The 18,104-nt window shown below is 33.8% G+C and overlaps 1 protein-coding gene and 1 non-coding gene across 2 annotated transcripts; one reads left to right on the top strand and one right to left on the bottom strand.

Moving 5' to 3' along the window:
* Positions 1-9,092: 9,092 nt before the first annotated feature.
* Positions 9,093-10,233, bottom strand: LOC139432489 (uncharacterized). Its single transcript, XM_071201144.1, has 2 exons — positions 10,080-10,233; positions 9,093-10,016 (listed from the first exon to the last, which is right to left on the bottom strand). The coding sequence occupies exons 1-2, from the start codon at positions 10,107-10,109 to the stop codon at positions 9,174-9,176; spliced, it is 873 nt and encodes a 290-aa protein (XP_071057245.1). The 5' UTR covers positions 10,110-10,233; the 3' UTR covers positions 9,093-9,173.
* A 433-nt stretch (positions 10,234-10,666) lies between these two features.
* Positions 10,667-10,739, top strand: TRNAK-UUU (transfer RNA lysine (anticodon UUU)). The gene has a single exon. It is a non-coding gene; the product is annotated as a tRNA-Lys (tRNA).
* The last annotated feature ends 7,365 nt before the right edge of the window (positions 10,740-18,104 follow it).

The following is an 18,104-nucleotide window of genomic DNA, read 5'->3' as shown; positions in this document are numbered from 1 at the left end:
TTCAACAAACTCTAATTTATTTGTATCTCTTATAAAGTGATGGCGGAGATCAATTTGTTTGCTGTTTTAAGGTTCCCTGGTTATAATACGTTAAATATTAATATCTTTAAGTTAATGCATTTATTTAGCATTTCCTGATTTTTGAGTTATTCAACGTATTCTATATTACATTCTATAATTAAATCCATTAAATGGACTCATACCCCACAAATATTCACTTCTTTCTCAAGCTTTCCAACTAAATTCACATTTACTACTTTATTAAAATTATGAATTATTTATGTAATAACTAATTTTGAGTAACGACGAAGACTAATGTGGTTTGTCGTTCGGATTTTGAGGTGCAAAATGGTTCGTTTTAATTTTCTATTATCATCGCAGAGTAGACCATAAATCCATCTTGATATCTGATGAGACGAGTCTCTAAAAACATATGGTTTCGAAATGAAAGTGCCAATCGTTACGAAGGAGCGTCGTCGGCACCCGATAAATGCTCCACGTCTTTTAGGCGAATAATCACCGGAAATTTATATTGAAAGGACGAAAGACGGAGCCGCCCGTTTAGAAACAGATGGATTTAATGGGCGCTACTTACGCATAGTTGAAGATAAGTTTCACGCTGAACGCTTAGTTTCAAACCGATGAATACCACGTATTAATAGCTTCGATATTTATAGAGGGAACGGTAACAAGCTTGTGTATTGATATCAATAAAATTTCATCTTGAAACAACTTTTCTTTAATTGAAATAAATCAATCTTTTAAAGTTGCAATAAGTTGCAGAATTATACTAAACCAAGAACTAACACTAGCACTAGAACTAGAAACTTCTTCTTTCTCTTTAGAAACAATTTCGAAGTCGTGAGTAGCAGAATTCCTGCTGAGTTATTATTAGCTGATTCCACTTTTGAATTTAATTTAAGAAATAGTTTATAAAAAAATCTTAAATTATCTAATTGTAACTAATTTTTAAACACTCATGATCCAATTTATCAATATTAATGATACTTAACACACCATTACCATCATCTAACACGCATAACGTTTTCCAGTTAGTCTTAAAACTGTGATTAATGTTGTCTGGCGTCCAAGGGTCACAACAAGCGTTCATCCATGGTAAGTCAAGCACGTTACTAAAGAAGCTTCCGTCTTGGCATGAAGGAATTGTGCAAGAGTAGAAAGAAAAGACGATGTCAACCCGCATGACATAACGGACGACGCAACGGTTTGTGAGCCCGTCTTAATCCGTAAATACTCTACTAATTACGGCAATGGTTTGCTTAATTGGGGCGTTATTTCGAGTTGTGAAGGACCGTAAGGGTGGTAGTGAGAAGAAGAGGGGTTGCAGGTCGAGAAACTGCTTTCGAACTGCTCCGATAACTCCGTGAGAGCAGGCGTGTTGAAATTGAACGCCTGGGGCTCATTCGAGGAACTCTGGAGTTCGGACTTTATGAAAGTTTTTTCCCTCGCTTTTTTTTTGTATGTGCGCTTTTCGAACTCTTTTGGGTCGTATCCGAGAATCTCTTTGAATTTACATACATCACTAGTAGGTACATTAAGAGTAAAATGAAATCTTGTTAACGTAGATTTATGTAGTTTGGAACCAATTTTCTAGTATCTAAAAGTATAATTTTGTTTTTATTCCTTTTTTAAGTTATGTTTGTTTTGTTGTTGAGATTGAATTAATTACAACTTCCGTACTCCATTTAATTAAGAATTTTAAATCCAGGTGCTTCTAAAAACGACGCCACAGGTTTTTCCATTTTAATACCGGCTGAAGCAAGCTTTTGCCAATTCGAAACTGCTAAATATTTATCCATGCCATTCGGTATGGACGGGTTCACCTTTCATTTTACTCGCAAATGCGTCGGTTACCACTTTAAGTTTTCCGTTAGCACGAGTGTGATACTATTTCTTTTAATTTTATTTCCTCAATCAAAATTCTTATTCTATTTTTATAAATATCCATATAAAATCCTTTCAAGAAAATAAATCCTATTGGATTGAATGACCAGTTTCATAACGTTTCATCAGTTTCCGTTTTTGGTTATAAAATTTACACACAACGACTCCGATCGTCCACTAGATTTTCATACAAAATCCATTCGCGAATGCGAACGCATAAATTTTCGTTTCAACGGACAAACATGAAAATAAAGGTGCGGTAATGTTGAAAGGAAAGGTAGACACGGTGCGTGTTCGTTTCCTATTAAAACTTGCTCACGCAGCCGTCAGATCAATAATAGTGAGTCAACTGTGCACACGCTGCTTGTCTAATTACACGTGTGACAGACAGCTTGGGAGAGGATTTCGTCCTCGAATATGCAAAGTTTGAATAATTGATCTATTTTACGTGTAACTGAAAGTGCTCGTCCACGTTTCCAATTAGCATAGCTACTAGAAATTTCAATAGTTTAAATAGGAGTACAGAAAATGAAGTCATAAATACCTAGAACATAGCGAGGTAGATGAGAAGTTATAATAAAATATATGAAAAATTAGTTTTCATTAATGGCAAAAATGATTTTATTCGGACCTAAAATAGTTATGTTTTGAAATAGTTCTTTTATTTATATTTATATACATGTAAAATAGTTGTATAATGTGTTTGAAAATTTTATTTTAAAACAAACACTGGGAACATATAACTCCCAACGGTTATATTTGGGAATATATGACCCCACAGCATGTTTGCTGTGGTACATATACATTTCAGTAATATAATATATTAAAAAATTTACATTCTTTAATCATAACCATCATGACCCATGTCAACCGGCAAACTTAATCATTTTTGGTATGGCTCCATTCGAATTAATTACTTGTATCCCGGTTAAGTTATACACCGCACAGTACTATTGATCAACGCGAGTTTGACGATGTAGTTCATATACTTGTTGGTAATTGACAGACCGTATACAAGTTAACCTTAATTATGCATATAGTAAGTTGGGAAACAAGCTACACATTGACACTTGTTATTGATGATATGCAGTTTTTGTATATTTTTAATTTCTCATTTCATACAACGAATATATTTGTAACAAATTATATTAAGAGGCGATCGTCAATATTAGCACGAACCATGATAAAGTTTGAAGCCCATGTGATCCCACACTTATGAAACTTTGGGATAACTTAATAACCGATTCCATAAATTTAGGTTTCATTCCATCTATAACAATGACACTTTAATTCTTTTTCTGTCTAATTGTAAGTTATGTGGAGTGACCTTACGATCAATATGATCTATAAGCATCCATATATTTACAACATATTAAGAAGGAAAATTTTTTTATAAGCTACTTAGCAATGTCAAAATTGAAAAACAGTAATAATGAGCAAATAGGTATATGCTAGAGTAACAAATCAACTTTAAATTAAAAGAAAATGTCACCATATTAATCATCCACTCTACACAAAAGTACAGCGGCCAACGCCACGAAATATCTGTTCACCCAGCACGAACATAAAATATCTTGTCGAATGTCGCATATTTAGCCTTTGCGACGATTACAGAGCTGCTATCCAGAATCAACTTTTCCGTGTCATTTTAGCAATGCAAATTTGAGTTATTCAAACTGGATACATCATACCGAAAAGAAAGACAGATTAGAAACCCATGATGAATTTGACCAAACTTGACTTTGCTCCAAACAAAGATAGACTAAGCCAAAATAGGCAGCACTTTCTCCTCCGTGATAGGAAACATCGAAAACCTGAAAAAACCGAAAGATATAAAGAAAAGGAACAGAACAAAAAAAAACAATTATTAAGCTCATTCATAACGCTAATATAGGATAGAAGAACCAACACCTAGGGATAATAGGTAAACACAGCCAGTACAAGAAATCTAAAGACAATGGTACTAGACTAATAAATCTGGTGGCCTTCCTCAATATAGTTATTGTGAATTATTTACAAGCAAACGTGGGTATCCCAAGATAGCCATACAATCAAGATGATATAATAGAGGTCAGAAGTAGTGCACATGTCAAACAGACAGCAGCTCAAAAACACGGGAGATTCAATATACAAAACCTCAAGGATCATAGCAAAAATAGAGCGTACAAAGAGAACATGAATCTAAAGCTTGGAAATAGATAAACGAGCGAAAATGCCAATATCGAGTGGAATACATGTAGAAATATTACCTATGAGGCTGCAGAAGAAGCTCTAGGATTTGAAAGAAAACCGATAAACGGAGAAGGAGTACAGAACACAGACGGAAAATAACAGAGGTCATAAACGATGAACTGAGGGAATTAGATAAACCAAGAATTCAGTCGGACACGAGGTAATTCTATCAGCATCTAAAGAAGAATAGAAAAACATTTGAACCTAGGACAATAATGTGCCGGGATATAGAGAGATGAATTCTGGCAGAGCAAGATGCAATACTGGAATGATGGGTGCTTTATTATGAAGCAAAACTAGGAACAGAACAGGAAGAACGTAGCAAAAAGTTGCATTGCTGTATTTGTTTATTTAGCTGATCATCGAAAACTACCATCAACATCTGGTATTAACTACAATAACGTTGGGACAACTAATACTAATTGTAAGATGTGGAATCATTAATAGTAAACGAACAATACATGGTTGGATTTAATGGAAGAACTATCAGCAGAACCATTCTACTGATAATTGCAAAGGCTAGAAGGTTAACAAAGTTTACATTACTGTATTTATCTCTTTGGCAACACAGGCTATAGACATCAGCAAACAAACCGCTCAAGCATAGTGGTATTCTATAAATTCATATCACGAAGGGAATCATATATTCATATGTATTATGACAAAATCACAACAAATAAACATCGAACAAAATCGTCAGAAATAGGTATCACTGTCATCAAGGTATTCAATGGCAGTTTATTTTACTGGTAATCCTTTTTTGGAATATTGTGGGAAGCAGAGTCAAGTAACGAAATTTCACTTTAAATTAGTGACTGTTGTTGAAACTTAAATATTTATAGATTGTCACACCATTACACCAAGTACAAGTTTATCTCAATGCAAGACCATTAAATGTTTTTCCCGATGAAATGAATAATATCGTATTAATCGCAAAACTAACTTCAAACGTGTTTAATAAACGACCGCTATTTCAGCAACCGTAAAATTGGTCCATTAGTAAACGCAAATGTTGCCAAACGGTATATGATGTTTGTACTTTCATTTGTATTTGAATTGAGCAAAAAAATTGTAAAATCTCGTGTATATATATTTATTGGTTTAATATATACTATATTTGAACACCAATTGATTCACGAAGAGTTAACCGGTGTGTAACTTAAAATAAATACAAAATATTTATTTATTAACATAAAATATTTAACAACAGTATTTTAAAATAATTTTTTTATAATTTTATGTAGAGGATTTAATAAAAAAACTAAGATAAATTAGAAATATTGCCTTTTTTCTTATCAATTACAAATGTTAACAAGATATCTTCAACAGCTCCTCTTCCATCCTGGATGTTTTATTCCCATTATTCTCAAAAATCTTAAGATTTTAATCATTAATTTGTAATCGTCTTGTGTGTTGCCTTGGGTCGATATCCAATTGTGTAAAACACTAGCACAAGCTATAATCTGCATTGCAGATTCACTCTCCAAATGATCGCTCAATTGTTGAGCGCACACTGTATAGCTTAGTATTGAAAATCTGTTGAACGTCTGTTAAGTGACCATTATCTTGATACAGTTTCATTAAATTCATTAGTTGTGAATAAGCAAAATCGCCTACCAGGTGCTTATCGGATTGCAATAGAGGGTTTACTTGGTCAGTAAGATTCTGATCTGTGTATCAAGCATTCGTCCTGGTCGACCAATGTTTATGTATAACAGCAATGTTTATGTAAACAGCAGAAACTGTTTTCTATTACAATAATTATGACCATTTCCTTCTGGTTGTTTTATGGCAATGTGGAACCCATCGGCTGCTCCCACAACACCAGGTACACCCCCGGTCGATTTTGAAAACCCTAAAAAAAGATTAATTTGCATAAAAGAAAAAGAAACGATAAAATTGTATTAATATTTGTAGTATCCTCGTAGTTTTCAAGGCATTTTACACACTCGCCTAATAACTGGCATATTAGATCATCTAAAGCCAAAAACCACTCTTATTTATTACCCAACCCAACCCACATAATAAAAGTTTGCGTTTGCCAACGCAAACGTAATTCCCTGGTGAGCACATCCATTGAATCATCAAATTCTACACACTTTCCAGAAGCTTTCAAAAATCTAGCAATCATTTCATTGCCAATACTGCAATTACGGCAGTAACACCATTATTGACTATCATATGCGTAGTCCAGTAATGTCCAAACGGAACATAAACAATTAGAAAGATTATAGATCTAGGAGGTAATCCTGCCAAAGGAACCACTTTTCCTTTGCATTTGAAAAAAATCAGTATTGTCGAACAACTGTAGAGTGAAGTTATAATTTATACTTTTAAGTTTAATTTGCATCTTATTTAGTCCTATCAGAAATATACCTTCTTTGCGATTATCAAATATTGATTAACTTCGAAATTTTCGTCTAAAGAATTGTGCCTGGAAAGCAACTTCAAGTTTTAAGCTGTTATTGATTAAACTACGAGGAATATAGCCCATATTCTTTATTCTGAATAATCTGGTATTACTAAGGAGAAAAATTCTCGAGAATTCCAAGCTTGTTTAAGGTACAATTTTGTTTATACACAAAACGAGCAAACGATTCCTGTAAGATTGGGTGTATTCCTAAAAATAAGGCTGTTAAATAATTACATAAACACAACATTATCTGTTTCTTGTCTTGTTGGTTTATTTGGACGGAAATTGACTCCTACGAGATGATTCATATAAACGTCTTTTTTTCACTCAAAAATCAACAAGAAGTTTCAAGAATACTTCTTTTACTTTTTGGAGTAAAATTTAGCTATCTGGAGTTTCAAATAAATCACTGTAGCTAATCCATAAAAACGAAAGCTTACTTAACATTACTATGAAATTAATTTCGATATAATTTTTCTGTTGATCTTTTGTAAACTGCAACACCAATTACTTAGCAGTACAATAAACTCTTTACCAAATTCAAAAAGATTAACGTCGTTATCCGTTGCCTTTCAGTTGCGATATTGCGTTCCCTGAATTTTAATATAGCAACGAATCTCAAATAAATGAGTTTATGATTGCCCGCGGGTTCCAAGCTCCGTTCAGATTCATAAAACGAATTTCTCTCTCTCTTTTCAAGTCGAGAGTCACAATAACAGATGTTATTGTATTCCCTCCGGTTATTTCAGGCGGGTTTTCTTCAGTTTGGTTTTTCCACCCTACCATTCAATCGAAACAGAAACATAGATTAGTATGGAGAAAAATATTTTCATTTTTTTCAAATCAATAAATCTCGCTTTATTACCTCTTAAAATAATATTATGCTGTTTACTTCAACTTTATGCGTTCAAATAAAAATGTCATTTAAGAAGTAGAACGTTTTTAAATTTAATATTATCAAGAAATACTTCCAAAAACATATCAGATATAATTTTCGCAGTAAAAACGTGATGTGCATAAAATTATAAAATTCCACATCATTTTAATTTACATACTTAAATAGTCTTTGTAAATGGTCTTTCTGAAAAAATCTTTTTCGCCTCTGAGTTAAGTTGATTCTTTTTGAGCAAAATTGCAATTAAAAGCAATTAATTACCCGAACTCTACCATGTGTTCTTGTATAGCGAGGGCACAGTACACTCACAAAGCAAACCCTTCCAACTGTGAACTAAACAGTGGCCACGGAATGCTTTAGGGGGCAAACAAAGATTTCATTACGAAATTTCGAGTACGTCCGGACAAGAAAGGCTTTCAAGTACGCCCGCAAAATAGACGAATCAAAAATAAAAAATAAAAAAGCTTGGAGCGTGGCAAAGGCTGAAATGCGGAACGAGGCAGGTGTACAAGCTTCCACAGAGAAAATTGCTAATAAAAAAATTACGCAGGTCGCCAACGTAATTTACCTGAAGCGCCATTGTATGCTGGAAAATTCTGTTTCGTTCGTGTGTATAGAAATTTATCGACCAACACGTGGTTTGGACCATATCCTCCAATGGATGTTGTAGGCCGTGTTACAATTGATGGATGTGAACGAAAAACTCTACTTAAATTGGGGTTTGGATAATTAAATTGTGTTTCCATTTGGATTTCGACCCTATTTTATCAAGAGAATTTTAATTGAAGTAATTCTTTTTAGAACACTATAAGATTTTTTTATAGAAACAACTTCCAATCTAATTTTACCTGAATGATTGAGTGAAATAATTAGCGAATCCACTCGACTATATTCACAATGGACCACAATGTCACCGTCAAAATAGCACTGGCAGGTATGCGCTTGTCGCGGTCCCTTGGTGCATTTAAAATTCCATGTTTGCAGAATGGGCATGTGAAATTCATCGTTGCCGCGGGTCGAATTCCCCCAGCACCTCAACTACGACAAAGTTTAAAGGATTTATGAAAATCCATACTTTGTTGTAAAGGAAATAAAAACCCATAAAATAAAAAAAAAGTTTATTGAATAAAACTTTAAAAAATTATAGTCTTAGAATCTCTTTATTAATGTTTTCTAATACCAAAAACCTCATTACCTGGAAAGCCATAAAACCGTTTTGGTTCTACAACTGGAAAATCATAAGCCATTGGAACACTATAAACATGAGAAATCGTTGGTTTAGATTCTACAACGATGGGAACACCGTAAGCATTTTTATTTGGTTTTGGATCAACAAATTCTGGAATACCATAGGTGTACGAAATTTTTGGTGGTTTAGGTGCTTCTATTACAGGAAGACCAAAAGCAATTTCTAGCTTTGGTTTAACAATTTCTGGAACACCATAAACCTGCGAAACTGGTTTTGGTGGAGCTGGAGCAACTTTATACGGAATTTGATACGAAAAACTTGAAACTATCGGTTTAACAGGTTTTGGTTTAACTATTTCGGGAATTCCATTAACGGTCAGGATTGGTTTAGGTACTTTGACACACCATAAATTTGTGAAATTGGTTTTGGTGGAGTAAATTGAAACCCATAAAATAAAAAAAATGTATTGAATAAAACTTAAAAAATTATAATTATGTTACTTATTGATAACTAATGGGTACAGTCTTAGAATCTCTTCATTAATGTCTTCTAATACCAAACACTTCATTACCTGGGACTCCATAAACCGGTTTTGGTTCTACAACTGGAAAATCATAAGCCACGGGAACACCATAAACATGCGAAATCGTTGGTTTAGGTTCTACAATGATGGGAACATCGTAAAAAACTTTATTTGGTTTTGATTCAACAACTTCTGGAATACCATAGGTGTACGAAATTTTTGGTGGTTTAGGTGCTTCTACTACAGGAAGATCAAAAGCGATTTCTGGCTTTGGTTTAACAATTTCTGGAACACCATAAACCTGCGAAACTGGTTTTGGTGGAGCTGGAGCAACTTCATACGGAATTTGATACGAAAAACTTGAAACTATCGGTTTAACTGGTTTTGGTTTAACTATTTCGGGAATTCCATAAACGGTGGGAATTGGTTTAGGTACTTCTGGAACACCGTAAATTTGTGAAATTGGTTTTGGTGGTGCTGGTACATCATGGAAAGTTACAACTTCTTTGGGAATTTCGTACGAAAAGCTCGAAACAATCGGACGCTGTTTTGGTACATCAACGACATGAAATGGTTTTGGTGTTACTATTACGGGAGCGCCATAAACTTGGGAGATGATTTCGTCCTGGGGAACACCATAAATTTGCGAAATTGGTTTTGGTGGTGCTGGAGCATCATAGACATGAACAATTTCTTCGGGAATATCAAATGAAAAGCTTGAGACAATCGGATTATTTTGAATTTGTTGTTTTGGACCTTCAACTGCATGAATTGGAACTCCATAACTTGTAGCTGGTGGTGCATAAAAATCCGCTTGGGATAATTTGAAAAGGACTATTAAACCTAAAATGATTGTTTGCTGTAAATAAAGTAAACAAAAAATTAGTAGATTATATTTTATCACAATTAATTGATTACTTACATGCGACATTTTCGGTTTGAATTTTAACATTGAAGTGAAGCCAATTTCTAAATCGTTACCTTTTATATACGAATTTGGAAACAAATTAAAGTTAAAAAAACAATTATTTTATCAAATAATCTAAAGAATTTTCTTAAACATTTAAAGAACCGGAAATTACACTTTCTATTTTAACGATTTTAAACGGAATTCCACACTATTATGTTAATGCTTTTCTTCAAAAAATAAGAATCTAAAATAAACCAATTTTAAGAAATCATTTAATTTTTATGATAAAAAGCTTGGTTATTTGGCAAATATTTGCTTCCAAAAATAATTTGGCAAATGTCCCGTTCCTTTATATTGCCATTTTCAAGCTCGCTTTAGCGCTCTAACTCAAAAAACAGGAAGGTCAAGGATAAAGAGTTCACGTTTTGTACGCTTGTTTTGACCTTCAACAATTTTAGTCGATAATTTTATATTTATAGTTTACAAGAAGTCGTTATTATAAGGAAGTCGTTGTTTATCTTTGTTTATGAATCATCTTGTTGTATGTAATAATTAATGTTACAATCATTGCTGAATACTGAAATAAGTAATACTTATCGGCCCGGGTAGCTCAGTCGGTAGAGCATTGGACTTTTAATCCAAGGGTCCAGGGTTCAAGTCCCTGCTCGGGCGATTTTTTTTGACATTTTTACTATTTTTTCTGCTAATATAGAAGAAAACCAGAAGCAAAAGAAAAGAAATTTTCGGTTTTATTACATAAATGAAAATGAAATTTTAGTATTATTGAAAAATATTGCTGATTTGCAAAGTACCATCATGAACTTGCCAACGAATTTTTAAGACTTTTTGAAAAAAATTCTTTGGTGCAGTGTTTTTGCCGCAAGTTGGGGCTCTCTAGACATTTCGTCATATTTTCCCTAATGAAGAACTGAGAGCCATAACTGATTCCTAACCCAGGAAGGAATGAATTTCGACAGAAGTGGCTCACGCTAGAACATGTCTAATAGAAAAAATTAAGCTATTCTACCAACTAATCTGTTCAATTTTCTGGTAACCAAAAAAGAAAAGTATCTTAAGAAACAATTGGAACGTTTTGATAATATCAGATGATAATCAGTGGATACAATGAGTTACACTAACAAATAAAAATTCTGTTTCTACTCCTGCGTACTCTACACTCACTCTGGAACGGCTACATAATGCTTTCATCTTTGTTCTATGTCGATATGCTTACATAGATGCTTATATCCTAAAAGTTATACCGCGATAGTTCCTAAATTCTATGGTCTTGCCAAGATCCATAAAAAAGATTACACCTGTAGACCTATAGTTTTATCCACTAGGGCTCCCATTAGATCTTTAATTGGTTATTTTCAATTTGAGTTTTATACTGCTCAATCTTCCAACATTACCTGTCATACAGAATCATAAAAATGTTAACAAAAGGAAACAGAATCCAACTCTACGTACGTATTCAAGTGGATAGATTGATTACTTACTGTATTTGTTGTCTGTAATTTCTTTTCGTTGTTGACCCGTTGAATGTCCTTCGACGTATATCCATTCTTCAGGAGTACGTCATTTAGAAGTCGTTCTTCATTCTTCAAATTTTCTCGTAGTTACAAACATCTTCTGTTATGGATGGTGCTGTGATCAATCTTGTAGGTAGAGCTTCCAATACCGGGATCCCAGACAATTTTTGTCTGATATTGATGGCAAAATACCGGTATTGCGGTATTATTTTTATTTAGCGCCCTTGTGTGCTGGAAAATGATGTAGAGGATTCTTATTTGTTAGCTATCTTCTGTCCGATCTCAGTTTACATTTTCAAGTGACGTTTTTTGACGTTTCATTAAAAACATGTTAGCCGGAGGCGATCGATTGAAAACGGCCCTGTTGGTTTAATCCTGTGCTGGAAAACGATGTTGACCAAACAGAAATTTGTTATCTATCTTATGTCCGTACTAACCTCATTTTTTGATCAGTGTGAAAAAAAGGTTATTTTTTACCATCTACAAGAAATATCATTTTGCACTCTGACAGAATGTTGAACATAACGAAGACTCAACCTTTGATGACGACAACTTAATGTTCGTGTTCAAGAAATTTGTCATACCTAGCCAACAATAAAATACTCTAAAAAAAATGGTGTTTCAGGTCAGTTTGATTCGTGTAGTGTCCCACCAAATATAACTGTAGTATGATAAGTCTGACAAACTACCAAGAGCCATTATGTTAAAGTTTCTTTCTTGAATCTGCACCTTTCCAGAAAATTCCAAAGCAGGAATTCGAAAGAATTCTACAGAGCTTTAGATAATAAAGTGTAATATCATTTTTTGACGCGGCAGTGAAGTTGAACCTTTGAACCAAGTGAAAGACAACAAAACAAAAATTTTATCCAGACCTTTAAGTTTATTGGTACTTTGTACAGATTCCTAATATCTTTCCATTTTTTGATTATCTTCTCAAATTCTGTATCTTATGCTTTGTTGCCAATCTAAAAATATAGTAGGAATTAACCTATTGTTAGCAGAGGTGACGCCGCAAAGGGGATAAAATCTTACAATTAGATATATCTAGTGATTGTAATTTAGTGAGTAAACGTTTTTATAGTAATACCGGTATCCCGGTTTTAAAAATTTTGAATACCGAATACCGGTATTGAGATTTTGGTCCGGTATTGCAAGCCTTGAATTGTTGATCCTGGTTGTTGTTACGTCGAGGAATGGTATCTGTTTGTCCTTTTCTTCTTATATGATGAACTTTAGCATTAAAAATTCTTCGTGCATTTGTTTACCATATTTATTGTGTTGTTGTCATCCACGTATCGTAGCCATAACTTTGGTTTCTAAGGAGTAGCTTTTATCGCATCTTCTTCAAACAGCTCTAAATAGGTAGCGATAACTAGTGATAACGGCGCGGCGATCCCATGGCTGTTCTCTCATATTGCTCATAAACCTCTCCTTTCCAGCTTAAGTAAGTCGACTTAATTAGGTTCTTCGTCGTCCTAATTAGTTTATTTATGGGATCCTTTTACTTTTCCTGCAGGTGTCTAGATCCAATAGTGTTTATCGTATTCCTGTCGACTATTATTTCTGACCTTTGCCTGCAGGAGGACAACTGTGTCAGTTTTCTCTCTTATAGTACTTAAAGCTTACTTTACCATCTCTCAAGTTGTACGTTGATGATTTACTTGACATTAATACTACTGCGATGTCCTTAGGTTTTGCCGTTGGCAACTTTGCGAATAGCTGTCTCTACTTCACACATAATGTCTTCTTTTCTTTGTTCAAAACTTTTTTGGCTGCATCTGAGTCGATGTGGTTTTTATCACTTTCGAACATGGTTCTGTGAAAAGTTGCAAAATAACATGCAAAACATTCGCTACGACTTTTATACTAAAAAATTTGTTGTAATAGGTTCCGTGTTCCGTGCGCTACCTTCACAAACTTTAACAACAACATTTACGCCAAATCTTTACATTTTAATACTTATCTCGGTTTCTATGCATCGGGGAGAGAAAATGAAAGAGGGCGATTTTGTTGAGAATTAAATTTTCTGCAATATTAATACTACAAATTTTTTTGTAATAATTTCTGTTTCCCGTGCGCTACCTTAACAACTCTTAAAAACGACATTTAGGCAAAATTTTCATATTTATCTCAATTTCTATGCAACGTGGCGAAAAAATAAAAGAGAGCGATTTTGTTGGGAATGAAATTTGCTACAACTTTTATGCTAACATTTGTTTGTAATAACTTCCGTTTCCCGTGCCCTACCTTAACAACGACATTTACGCAAAATTTTCACTTTTTCACATTTATCTCGGTTTCTATTCGTCGGGAAGAGAAAGTCTAAGAGAGCGATTTTGTTGAGAATTAAATTTGCTACAACATTACTACTACAATTTTTTTGTAATAATTTTCGTTTCCCTTGCGCTACTTTAACAACTCTTAAAAACAACACTTAGGCCAAATTTTGATATTTATCTCAATTTCTATGCATCGTAGCGAAAAAATGAAAGAGAGCGATTTTGTTGGGAATGAAATTTGCTACAACTTGTATGCTAAAATTTTTTTGTAATTTTTTTCCGTGCGCTTCCTTAACAACGACGTTTACGCGAAATTTTCACTTTTTCACATTTATCTCGGTTTCTATGCATCGGGAAGAGAAAATGAAAGACAGCGATGTTGATGAGAATTAAATTAGCTACAACTTTTATACTACGAAATTTTTTGTAATATTTTCCGTGCGCTTCCTTAACATTCCTTAAAAGCAGCATTTACGCAATATTTTTACATTTATCTCAATTTGTATGCGTCGGGGAGAGAAAATGAAAGAGAGTGATCGAATGAAATTTGCTATAACTTTTATACTAAAATATTTTTTGTAATAATTTCGTATTCCCATGCGCTAGCTTAACGACCCTTAAAAGAAATATATTTATAATTTATAGCAATATATTTATATACTTATTTATTAATTATACAGATTTTTATATTTTTATTCGTTATTATTCTCCCTAGAAATATGTTCTTTAGACGAATGTAGTTTCACTTAGCAACTTAACACGCACATATTTGTCTTCTAATTGTAATAATGAAGTTGTTGGTGTTTCTGTCTTATTACACCAATCGCAGTCACATTAGCGGAAGAAATGATAAAAATCACATTGTAACTTTTGTTTTCCTCACTCCGATGACGGAATCTTTCAAAGAATTTTTACTAATGTCGAAGAGATTAAGATTAAAACATCAAGAATAGGACGAAATTAAGTGGACGAGACTTGAGTTATTGTAAGGCACTTGGAAAGAAATGAGTTTGTAGAAGAACTTTTGCACACTTTTACACCGTTATTTTTTTACAAACTATGTTTGTATTTCAACGTGTTAATATAACTTTCTCTAAGTGACACTTCTATAATTTATATTGCAAATATGAAAATAAAAAAAATGTTTTAGTTAAATTTGAATATAAAATATTTTTAGTATTCAACTTGAAAGCTATAAAACATCGGATCGGAACGAAGTGAAAAAAGGGATCGCGAAATAAATAAAACATGCGACAAAAGCAAACGTTTCCCGGCGAAAAGTTCTCCCGGCAAACAGCGATCATTGGTCCCACATGAGACATACGCCCCTGAATTCCAATGCCCATATTTACTTTTGCCCGTTTGCCCACGATACAAATTTAAATACGATATATACGGCATACGATCAAGTGAACGGTCTCTTGGAATAGTACTTTCTCCATAGAAAAAAACCTTAATACATATGTATCTCCTATATCAAATATCCGGTTAACATTTTCAAGACTTCTCAAAAAGAACTTGTTGAGGCACTACCCTCTTGTAACAAAAGTACAGGAGCTTGTATTTTCGTGGATGTCATCGACTAATTATCTACAAGTACAGTGGTTTCGTTGTTAGCGAAGTTGTGTGTGTCGCACTCGAAGCCAAGAACCGAGTAAATAGTGAGTCTTTGGTAGTGTTGTTTAACTATGGCTTCGAAGTGGAGGATCGGATTAGATAGTTTGAGTATTTACCCGTTGAAGGTACACGTTTAGTTCGAGCAACAACTTTCATGAACAAGTTGGTATATAAAACGAGCAACACAGAATTATTATTGTTGAGTCAGTTGGTTAAGAACACGTATTAAGCATGACCACAAAGTGCCGGTGTTAACTGAAGTTAATTCGCGTTTTCCTTTGATGTAGCAATTTTGACCAATTTATTAATAACGCAAATTGGATACTAAAAAGAACTCCTTTACCGGCGCCAAGTTCATTTAAAATAACAATGTTTATAGCTTATCTTCTAAGAAAACCGCGCGAAAGAAAATGTTAACGTTGATTATCGTATAATTAAGATACACGGTTTAACTTTCATTAGAAAGGATTGAATAAATTTAATATCTACAAGTACATATAAAAACGATGACAAATTGGTTACCTCATTAATTGGAACCTTCACGTCTACGTCAGAATACTAATGAGTATTAGGAATTTATCTTACTTTATTAATGCATCTTAATGACTTTCATCGCTATCTTATACATCTATCTCTATAATAAAAAAATAGTTTGAAATAACTAAAATTTGGACGTAGGTTTCAGACGGCCAAAAATTTACATCTGCACCAATTGTGGGGACCCCTCTCATCTGACCAACAAAAGACCTGTCCCGAGGTATAATAACTGGGGCCACTCCCAGTGTCATCCAGGACACAAAAAGGCAATTACTTCGAATAAAAGGGCCACTCTTCGAATTTACTCTTGAATGAGAACCTGCTTTCAGACTGTCGCGAGACAAGACCGTGAATAACAGGATGAGTAACTGGTAATTGACAGGAAAGAACGACCCACGTGTAATCCTTTATTTTCGACCAGCCGGTGACTTATATAAGTTATCCAAACAAATTTAATCATAACTCAAAGCATACACAATCTTTATTTATTTGGGGAGGAAAAGATAACGTGATACTGCATATTTATAGAGTAGTGCTTAAGAATAAAAAAAGGGTTGGGAAAATGAAGGGTAAACTAAAATGTATAAAACGTGATTTGTCAACGTCGACGGACAGCTAAGTGTACAGAATTAACAAAGAGTTAATAAAAATGCGGTCGACGTCTAATGGCTTCGTTGATGATATAGGGTCGCCGACCTCATAGTTTTCTGCTATCGTAGGGTTGGTCGTAATAGCATTTATTTATTTAATTAGAGTGCAACAAAGAAATCGATATAAACCAACCTCTTTTGAATAATGGAAATATTATCTAACTTGTTATTATCCGAGTTTTAAACCTTATAACATACTAAACCGATTATATTTCATTACAAAACTTTCAGTTTACCTACTTTTCAAAAATATACTCAAACCATTTGCGCAACTAAACTACGTTATTAGTATAAAGCCAAAATTTGTGTATGATTAATTGAAACATGAACGGAGTTAGCGTTATTGTTCGCATGTAACTGTCAAGTTTCGATCCAAACCGTAACGATATCTCTCTGTTAATTATGCAAGAGCTCGCGGGAAGGGATTGAAACAAACGTCATTACTTCTTCGGGTTGTCAGCCGTTTGATAACTTAACAATCGCCGCGCTCGCGCTTGGAACATAAATCTCTTTAGCATTTAAATTGAATTACCATATCAGAATGCAACGGAATCGCTGCCACTTTTTGTCCCCGAATTATACAATTCCGGATTATTCGCTTGGAAATTAATCGCGTAATCGGGATCTGAGGGAGTGTACACGGTCCAGAGATTAACCTCTTTGTCGGAATCCTGAACCCATTTCGTGTGCTGCTTGCGGTTTAGATAAAAACAAAACCGACCCATTTCCTAATGTCCTAAAGGAATGAGTTTTCTCAATATAATAAATTGAATTTGTTACAAAGTAAGTATTGAAATAATATTTTAACAATGAAACTTTGAAATAATTTCTTATTATAATTATGACCAAAGGCTTGAAGCGGTCTGATCATCGCCTGCCCTCTTTCATCTTCAAAAAAATTACTTTTTCATCATGGTGTGAAGGTTTTGTATGTTCAACAGCCGTCCAAGGGAAAATGTGCATCGCCTGATGTAATGATCAATTTAATAATATAATGATCAATGTCCTGTGTATATTCCTACATGTAATCACTGAATTGCTGGCATTGAATGTAGTAAGTTGATTATATTGTGTGGGACACTCTAACAGAATATGACAATTAATCTTTCCACGCTCGATTAGGTAAAAAGTTCATGCTACTATGTCCAGAATAGACAATTTACAAAAACTAAACAATACAGACTTGAATCTTTCTTGGAACATTATTTAGGCAAATTCCATTTTCTTCTTGATGAGAATTGTTTACTTCACCCACTTTATCTATTTATTTCTCTCAAAATACGACAAATTAATGTGGTGCGATGCGGTATAAGAAAGCACGTGTCCAAGTTTCTGAAAAGAACAGTGCGGGTGAAGTTGAAGCATGTCTTAGGAAAAAATAGCAAAACTTAAGGATCATAAAAACAAAGTGTAAAAGGTACA

The sequence above is a fragment of the Onthophagus taurus genome, chromosome 1 (genome assembly GCF_036711975.1).
Source record: "Onthophagus taurus isolate NC chromosome 1, IU_Otau_3.0, whole genome shotgun sequence".
In the NCBI taxonomy this organism is placed as follows: Eukaryota; Metazoa; Arthropoda; class Insecta; order Coleoptera; family Scarabaeidae; genus Onthophagus; species Onthophagus taurus.
The sequence above is the reverse complement of the archived record's forward strand: the minus strand, read 5'-3'. Positions and strand labels throughout refer to the sequence as shown.

What these genes read in the sequence shown, in the direction of transcription:
- LOC139432489 (XM_071201144.1), bottom strand. Translation starts at nt 10,109, where the DNA reads ATGTTAAAATTCAAACCGAAAATGTCGCAT. An exon ending in TCAAACCGAAAATGTCGCAT is followed by an intron (nt 10,017 to 10,079) that starts GTAAGTAATCAA and finishes CTTTATTTACAG; the next exon opens with CAAACAATCATTTTAGGTTT.